The sequence below is a fragment of the Hyla sarda genome, chromosome 6 (genome assembly GCF_029499605.1).
Source record: "Hyla sarda isolate aHylSar1 chromosome 6, aHylSar1.hap1, whole genome shotgun sequence".
Classification (NCBI taxonomy): domain Eukaryota; kingdom Metazoa; phylum Chordata; class Amphibia; order Anura; family Hylidae; genus Hyla; species Hyla sarda.
In genome coordinates this window covers 25,809,195-25,818,250 of record NC_079194.1, presented here as the reverse complement: position 1 = coordinate 25,818,250, position 9,056 = coordinate 25,809,195, and the positions used below count along the sequence as shown (strand labels likewise).

The window sequence follows — 9,056 nt, the reverse complement described above, 5'->3', positions numbered from 1 at the left end:
ATGGTGGTGGATCTTTGTGCCTTGTGCCTTTGAGAAAGCGTTACATTTTGTTTGCCATATCTGTGTCCCTGACCTAGTTCCTGTGACCTGACCTTGCTCCTTAGCCGCCTGCCTCCTGACCTTGTGCCTGTGATCCTACTACAGTCCTTTGCCGCCTGCCTTCTGACTTGTGCATTGTCTTGACTACGCTACCATCTGTGCCAAGTTCCATCTGGGCAACCTGTGTGGATGGCTCGTGCCAGGGGTAGCGACCTGGGTGCCGGCTGCTGCTGCAAGTCCATCCCGCTTTGTGGAGGGCTCTGGTGAAAACCAGCGGCACCTTAGACTCTGCTCCCTGGTATGGTTCATTCATTGTCCACACAGGACAGCTGATCCACTTCTCTGCCTTCACGGTAAGATCGTTACACTGAAAGTCATTCTGTTCTCTATTTCACACCTGCACCCGTAACTGTTTCCTCCCCAGTTCTCTCATGAGACAAAGATATTTATAGCCTCAGGAGTACTAGTATATAAGCAAAGGGGAGCTGCCACGATAGTCAATGTACCTGTGGGTTATCAGCCATCACATACAGTACGATGCTGTACGTAATAGTAGTATTAAAAAAAGATTTATACCCAAGCCATTAAAATAATTTTGTTATTTATATAGCACCAACATATACTGCAGCATTGTGCAGAGACTGTCATCACTCACGTTTTTATTTTAAAGGGGTTATCCGGCCAAATACATCTTATCTGATGTCTGATCGTGGGGGCCTGCTGCTGGGACCCCCCGCAATTTCCGTGCAGCACATGCGTGCCCCCTCCATTCATGTCCATGGGAGGGGGCGTGATGGCCATCACGCCCCCTCCCATAGACATGAATGGAGGGGGCATGGCGTGACGTCACAAGGGGGGCGTGGCTTTCCATCATGTCCCCAGTCCCGGAAACAAAGAGCTTTCCAAGACTGGAGACGCAGCCCCGCATAAAATGCGAATGCTGCTCTTCGGCTGCTCTTCGGCTCTTCGACTTTTTATTGGTTTTCAAAACAAACATACACAATATAAAAAAATTTGAGAGATAATAACAAGGCATTCTTTATCTAAACCATCCACCCCCCCCCCCCCCCCCTCCCCACCTTGTCCGTCCCCCATCAGGCCAAGTGGGGAAGAAGGAAACAAATTATAAAGAAAGAAAGAAAAAAAAAAAGAGAAATACCACTTGTGTATAGAATTTCCTATCATATGATTCATCTTTTTGCTTGGATGTTTTTGCAACATGGGAAATATCATTTTATCTATGTCAGTTTCCAACAGAAATCCAAAGAGCTACAAATATCGAAAAGCTTCTCAGATCAGACTCAAAATTGTCCTATTTGTGGACAGATTCACGGCTTTATTGTAAAATGTCAATTCATGCTTCCCTTAAAGGGAACCAGTCAGCAAGTGTATGTTGCAATAAACACATAAATCAACATAAGCAGAGATATACGTTAGACATGTGTCGGGTGGACACAACAATTGTGGCAGGGTTGACCATCTAACCGGTGTTTCCCAACTGGTGTGCCTCCAGCTGTTGCAAAACTACAGCTCCCAGCATGCCCGGACAGCCCAAGTGTTACGCCGAGCGCTCCGGGTCCCTGCTCCGCCCCGGAGCGCTCGCAGCGTTTTCCTGTTCGCAGCGCCCCGGTCAGACCCGCTGACCGGGAGCGCTGCGATAACATCCCTAGCCGGGATGCGATCCGCGATGGGGGACGCGCCCGCTCGCGATTCGCATCCCGACCCGCTTACCAGACTCGTTCCCCGTCTGTTCTGTCCCGGCGCGTGCGGCCCCGCTCCCTAGGGCGCGCGCGCCGGCTCTCTGCGATTTAAAGGGCCGGTGCGCCACTGATTGGCGCCTGGTTCTAATTAGTGTGTTCACCTGTGAATGGGCCCTGGAAGGTAATGGAAGGGCCCCATGGGATGGTCCCCCCATTCCCCCTCCTTCCATGTTTTAGATAGATGATGTATAAAAAAAAAAAGAGGGTAAGGAAGTAGGTGAGGGATATAAAGTGTTAACATTGTTATTAACTTGTACTTGGAGTCTTTTATTACAGGTTGTTGTGGTTGCTGGGCAGAAGAAGAGGAGATGCGGATTGGCTATCTAGGCCACGGCGGGAAAACATAATTCTATTTAAGAAAAGGACGACTGGGCAGTTAGCTAGTCAAAGAAGAGTTACCTGAAGAAATAACAGCGGTATGATGTCCAGGTCGTCGGCGGAAGATTCGCAGTCGGGTGCCAGCCTCCCAGTGAATGATTTATACCGGCTATTGCTGGATAGAGCCTCCGGACCCGGCGGCGACGAGTGGCTACGCCTGTGCTTAGAGCTACTGGTTCCTGCGCACAGAGAAGAGGGCGAGCTGTTACCGTCTGCACCTAGCTCTTCTGCGACCAGGTCCACGATGTCCGGCAGGCAGAAAGGAGCGGAAGAAGTGGAAGCAAGCGAGTTTGGAGCGTCCGCGTCCATGGTATTTGACGTCAGCAGCGCAGGACAGGTTTCCGGTGACGTCATTGAAAGCTTGCCGGAAGCTGAAGAGCAAGCGGAGCAACCGCGACGGTCGCTACGCAGCGCCAACCGGCCGAAGAGGAAGAATTACTCTCCGGAAGCCGCAAGACACAGCCGGACCGCAAGTAAGAAGACGCCCGTCCCTCCCTCCCGTTCAGTGAGTTCAATTGCTCCTACCGGAAGAGAGGAAGAGATCCAAGCACCTGCAGAGAGGGCATCGATCGGTGAGTATGATGCCGCTCAATCTCTTATGGGTATTAAGGAGCTAGCCGGGTTGTCTGGTTCTACTCCTGGGCACGGTTTACTTGCTGGTATGGCGGCATTTTTCAATATGTTAGCCGCCACGCCAGCAAGGGGACAGGCAACCCCCCCTCCCCCCCCTCCCGGTGGTCCTGCAAATCCTAGTGCTGCATGGTCGGTTTCCCGCAGCAGCGATTCTGCTAAGGTACAAAGTACACTGCAGTCGGGTGAGGAGCAAGTTGCATCCTCCCCTCACTGTAGGATAGAGTTGAACAGTGCAAAGGAGACAAATAAAGTCCAAAAGGTTATTAGTAATACAGTAACAGGGATTGCTGCGCAGAGTAGCGATAGGCCAAAAGATCCAGATACTCTCCCATTAGGGTCGGTACCGGGTGTGTGCATGAAGGAGGCCATGGTATGTGAGTTGTCGCCCCTCGGGTTCCACCTGTCAAATGTGGTCAAAGAGAAAATCTGGAAGGGAGAGTATATGGATATTTTTTCCTTACTGCCATCAGTAAAAGAATCCCAGAAAGTTAGTGATAAAAAAGAGGAGAAAGATGAGGATAAAAAAAAATATCAACCGATTAAGTCATTCAACAATTGGATACAAGCATTCTGTATATTTGCAGCAGTAATGGGGGAGAAAAAGCCCAACCTATGTTCGGTACTTTTCCAACACATGGACATAATATTGGAGGCGTATAGAAATTTTGGGGGAGTAGCATGGATTGGGTATGATGAGATGTTTAGACATAAAATAGCAGTACATCCCAATTTGAAATGGGGCCAAAAAGATGTGGGCCTTTGGTTAAATTTAATGCTCCCCACGCAAAGGTCTCGCAGTTATCTGCCATCTGGTCAGAGCTCCTTTCGGAAAGGAGTATGCTTTGCGTTTAATGAAAATCAATGCAGATGGCAGGCAAACTGCAAGTACCGTCACGAATGTTCACACTGTGGAGGTAGCCATGCAGTATTCAAATGCTTCAAGAAGATCAACATGTCCAATAATAACCCCCACCACAGTAGAGAGGCGGTTTCTAAAAGCATGGACGCCAGTGAACCTCAAAGGAATGTCCCCCTTCCTAAGCAGGTATCCAGACACAATGAAAGCTAAATTATTAGAGGAAGGTTTTGATATGGTTTTTTTTGTTCCAGAGTATGAAGGGGAGGGGTGCATATGGGTGGATAACTTGAAGTCAGTATTTCAGCATGCGGATATTGTTAGAGAGAAAATCAGGAAAGAAGTTGAAGAAGGTAGAGTAGAAGGTCCGTTTGATGCTCCCCCTTTCAAAAATTTCAGACTCTCCCCATTAGGTGTTATCCCCAAAAAAGAGCCGGGAACATTTAGACTGATACACCATTTATCCTATCCGGATAAGACTTCTCTGAATGATACAGTGAATAGTCACGAATTTTCAGTAGAATACGCTTCATTTGACTCTGCCTTGGACAAATTGAGAAAGACTGGTCAAGGTGCTTTGTTGGCCAAGGCAGACATCAAATCCGCATTCAGGTTGCTGCCAGTTAGAGAATCCGGATATAATTCCCTGGGTTTTCAATTTGAAAATAAATTCTACTTTGAAGGCACTGCCTATGGGCTTCAGATTGTCTTGTTTTTACTTTGAGGCATTTTCTTCCTTTTTAGAATGGTCAGTTAAGCAGATATGTCCGGTAGGGGAAATGGTGCACTATTTAGATGATTTTTTGTTTATAGGTCAAGAGAGCAGTGATGACATTAATTTTTTATTTAAAGCATTTAGGGAGATTTGTTATGAGTTTGGTGTTCCATTAGCTGAAGAGAAAACTGTTTTGCCATGCAGGAGGTTAATCTTTTTGGGGATAGAAATCGATTCCTTCTATATGTTATTCTTTTTGCCAAAGGAAAAAATTGTTGAATTGTTAAATAGAATAAATAGTTGTTTGGTTAAAAAGAAAGTTCAGCTGAGAGATTTGCAGAGGTTGCTTGGTTTATTAGTCTTCGCCTCTAGAATAATTCCGATGGGTAGAGTGTTCTCAAGGAGGTTATACCTAGCTACTAGTGGAGTCAGGTCCCCTCGGCATCATATAAGGATTAATAGACCCCTTAAAGAGGATTTATCGTTGTGGGCGGAATTTTTAGAAAACTATAATGGGGCTTCTGTGTGGCAAGCAGAATTTGCTAGTTGGACAGAATTAGGTATTTTTACGGATGCTGCAGGGGCATTTAGTTATGGAGCATACTTTAAGGGGCAATGGTCTGCTGAGCCATGGCCTATAGCATGGATAGAAGCAGGGGCAACATGTAACATAGTTTTATTAGAGTTATTCCCGGTGGTGGTGTCCCTAGCAATCTGGGGTGCAGCTTTCAGAGACAAGAGAATTATTGTGCATACGGACAATAAAGGTGTGGAGTTTGCAATCAATTGTCTATCTTCTAGGTCGGTGGAAGTTATAAAACTGCTCCGTCATTTAGTTTTGTTGTGCTTGAGATTAAACATATGGCTTAAAGCTTCGTATATTAAAGGTGAGGTTAACTGTATAGCTGACGCCCTTTCCCGTGGACAGTTCCGCAGGTTCCAGCAGTTGTGTCCAGAAGCAGCAAAGGAAGGGATACAATGCCCACCGCATTTATGGGACCTAATTTGGGAATAATGCAAGAGTATTTGAAGAAGTCGGTATCTGACAAAACTTTTGTAGACTATAGCAAGTTTTGGTCAAGATGGTGTTCTTTTTGTGAAAAGAGTGGTTTTAATGTCGATAATTCAGATGTGAATTGCGCAATGTTGTTTCTGGCGGAGTTATTACATAAAAAGTTATCACCAAGCTATGTGTCTAATGTGTTAGCTGGTGTGTCGTTTTTCCAGAGGTGGTTGGGTTGGAGAAGCATTAATTCCTTCTATCAAATAAAGCAGGTGCTAAAGGGTTATCGGAGTACGAAAAGAGTTAAAGACAAGAGACCCCCGATAGTGTTTAGTACTGTGCTTAAACTGTGCAAGGCATGTAATGAAGTGTGCAGAGACGGTTTTGAAGCAGTCCTGTTTCAGACTGCCTTTGTAATAGCTTTTTTCGGGGCACTCAGAGTAGGTGAATTCACAGCAAGTTCAAAACATGTCCCAGCACCGTTAGAAGTAAGCGATATCTCCATAACAAAAGATAGTTTAGAGATAAACATTAAAAAATCGAAAACGGATCCATTGGGGAAGGGCAAAAGATTGCACATTTTTAGCCTTCCAGGTAATGACTTATGCCCAGTTAAAATGATGGAAAGCTATTTAAAGATTCACCCAGATAATTCTATTTACTTATTTGTACATAAGGATGGCTCAGCTATCACTACATTTCAGTTTAAATATATTTTGAAGAAATGCACTATGCAATTGGGTTTGGCTAATGCGGGAATCAGCTCACATTCATTTAGGATTGGGGCCGCGACTGAAGCGGCTCTAGCAGGGTTGTCCGTGGAGGAGATTAAGAAGTTGAGTAGATGGCAATCTGACCGTTACAAAATTTATATTCGCCCAGAGTTGCTCCTTGACTAAACATTCGTTCTTTTGCAGACAAGGCAACCAAGATGGTGTGGATACTGGGACACTCCTTCGTCCACTGGGCCAGGAGACGTGCAGTAAGCAGATCATATGGCCTAAATCTCGGTTTCCCTGATAAGGAAGTCTGCATCTTCTGGGGAGGAAAGAGAGGTTTAGTTTTATCAGAACTGTTTGATTTATGTTTGAGTAAAGCCGCAATTTGGCCAAACCCAGATATTTTAATCCTGCATATAGGGGGTAATGATATAGGGAAATGGAATACGTCTATGTTATATCAAAATTTAAAGCAAACTGTTTTTGCAGTTAAAGAAGTTTGTCCGGCGGCGTTAATTGTCTTTTCAGAAATAATACCGAGGCTAGTTTGGTTGGACAAAAATGAAAGGTTCAAGGATAGAATTCGTAAGAGATTGAACAGGAGTATGGAGAAGTTTATGTTAAAAATAAATGGGTTTTCTTACAGGCACGTGGACTTGGAAGCTTTTGTGCGCGGTCTATACTGGTCTGACAAGGTGCATTTGTCAATGATCGGTATGGACATTTTTAATGTTGGGTTACAAAATATGATTGAGAAGGCCACGGTTGTGGGTGGGCATGACTGAGGGTCATGCGTATGGGGTATGTCACCCAGATCTGCTGGGTGGACAGCTTTGGTGAAAGAGTTTCACTAGTGGTTTAATTTGATTGATGGTTTTATAGGTTAATTATTATTATGAATTATTTATGGTTATTTAATGGTTATTTATTAATAAGTTATTTATTTAATTACCCTCAATAAACGGCCGTGGCCTTTTTACCCCATACAAGTGTAAGTGTTTTCATTTAATGGGCAGTTTGTTGGTGGGGGGCATTGGGGGGTCCCCTTCCCATGAATGGGCCCCCCATTCCCCCTCCTTCCATGTTTTAGATAGATGATGTATAAAAAATAAAAAAAAAAGAGGGTAAGGAAGTAGGTGAGGGATATAAAGTGTTAACATTGTTATTAACTTGTACTTGGAGTCTTTTATTACAGGTTGTTGTGGTTGCTGGGCAGAAGAAGAGGAGATGCGGATTGGCTATCTAGGCCACGGCGGGAAAACATAATTCTATTTAAGAAAAGGACGACTGGGCAGTTAGCTAGTCAAAGAAGAGTTACCTGAAGAAATAACAGCGTCCCGTCCCTCCCTCCCTGTCACGGTCTGTTTGTTGAGGGGGTCACCAGTTGGGTGGACATAGATAGATATTAAAGAGTGGGGTATGTCACACAGATCTGCTGGGTGGACAGCTTTGGTGAAAGAGTTTCACTAATGGTTTAATTTGATTGATGGTTTTATAGGTTAATTATTATTATGAATTATTTATGGTTATTTAACGGTTATTTATTAATAAGTTATTTATTTAATTACCCTCAATAAACGGCCGTGGCCTTTTTACCCCATACAAGTGTAAGTGTTTTCATTTAATGGGCAGTTTGTTGGTGGGGGGCATTGGGGGGTCCCCTTCCCATGCACTTCCCTATAATACCTCACTTCCCCTTCCCTTCCTTGCCGGATCTTGTTGCCTTGTGCCAGTGAAAGCGTTCCCTTGTGTGTTCCTAGCCTGTGTTCCAGACCTCCTGCCGTTGCCCCTGACTACGATCCTTGCTGCCTGCCCTGACCTTCTGCTACGTCCGACCTTGCTCTTGCCTAATCCCTTGTACCGCGCTTATCTCAGCAGTCAGAGAGGTTGAGCCGTTGCCGGTGGATACGACCTGGTTGCTACCGCCGCTGCAAGACCATCCCGCTTTGCGGCGGGCTCTGGTGAATACCAGTAGCAACTTAGAACCGGTCCACCGGCACGGTCCACGCCAATCCCTCTCTGGCACAGAGGATCCACCTCCAGCCAGCCGAATCGTGACACCAAGGCTGGGAGTTGTAGCTTTGCAACAGCTGGAGGCACACTTTTAGGGAAACATTGATCTAATGTGTATGGGGGGCCTCCTGATACTCACCTGGAAAAAAGGATGTTGGGGGAGAGAAGGATCGGACATGTTGAAATTCAAAATGCCTGATCCTTTCGTTCCCTACAGTATACTGTAACTCAAAAAGAGGCACAAAATTGTCATCTGACATATGTGCTAGACTTAAAGCGTATCTGTCAGATCCCATAAAAAACAACTATTAGGGTGCGTTCACACGGAGTAAATGAAGAGTAATTCACGGCAAAAAATTTACGGGCGGAAAAAGAATTTTATTTTCGCGCGAAATTCGCACGCAATTTGCACAGAATTGCGCGTGAAATTGCACGCGGAAATGGGGGACAAAGAAATGAAGGGTTATTCAGCCATTTCCATGCAAATTGGGCAGGAATTCCGTGCGAAAACGATTTCGAGCGGATTTTTTTTTTTACCATTGACTTCAATTGATTTCTGCTCGCGGATTCTGTTGAAGAATCAACATGTTCTTTCTTCAAGCGGAACGGAATTCAGCGTCGGAATTGCGCTAGCAGAATTTCCGCAGTGTGAACAGGACACCGGAAATAACATTGAAGTCAATGGGAAGAGGGGATGTGCATTAATTTAGAGTGGAGAATTCAAGAGGAATCACTTGACTAAATTCCTCTTGAATTACTCCGTGTGTACGCGCCCTTACTCAGTACCTCATCCTGATCATGTACATGTAATTTTTATGTCTCTATCACCTATATTTGACACAAAAAATAGCATATTATAGCTGCTCAATGTATTTTCAATTGTCTCAAAGGGAGGGGGCGTGTCCTTCTCTTGCCTGCACTGTGATGACTCCTCCCCCTC

At 45.1% G+C, this 9,056-nt stretch overlaps 1 protein-coding gene across 1 annotated transcript; it reads left to right on the top strand.

Moving 5' to 3' along the window:
- Positions 1-2,026: 2,026 nt before the first annotated feature.
- On the top strand, positions 2,027-6,888 carry LOC130277420 (uncharacterized). Its single transcript, XM_056528090.1, has 2 exons — positions 2,027-2,749; positions 6,302-6,888. Exons 1-2 carry the CDS (start codon positions 2,218-2,220, stop codon positions 6,886-6,888), a joined length of 1,119 nt encoding a protein of 372 aa, XP_056384065.1. The 5' UTR covers positions 2,027-2,217.
- The last annotated feature ends 2,168 nt before the right edge of the window (positions 6,889-9,056 follow it).

Bases quoted from the DNA above. Each gene is read 5' to 3' on its own strand.
- LOC130277420 (XM_056528090.1), top strand. From the start codon at position 2,218: ATGATGTCCAGGTCGTCGGCGGAAGATTCGCAGTCGGGTGCCAGCCTC. The intron at 2,750-6,301 runs GTGAGTATGATG...GTTCTTTTGCAG, and splicing joins TGCAGAGAGGGCATCGATCG to ACAAGGCAACCAAGATGGTG.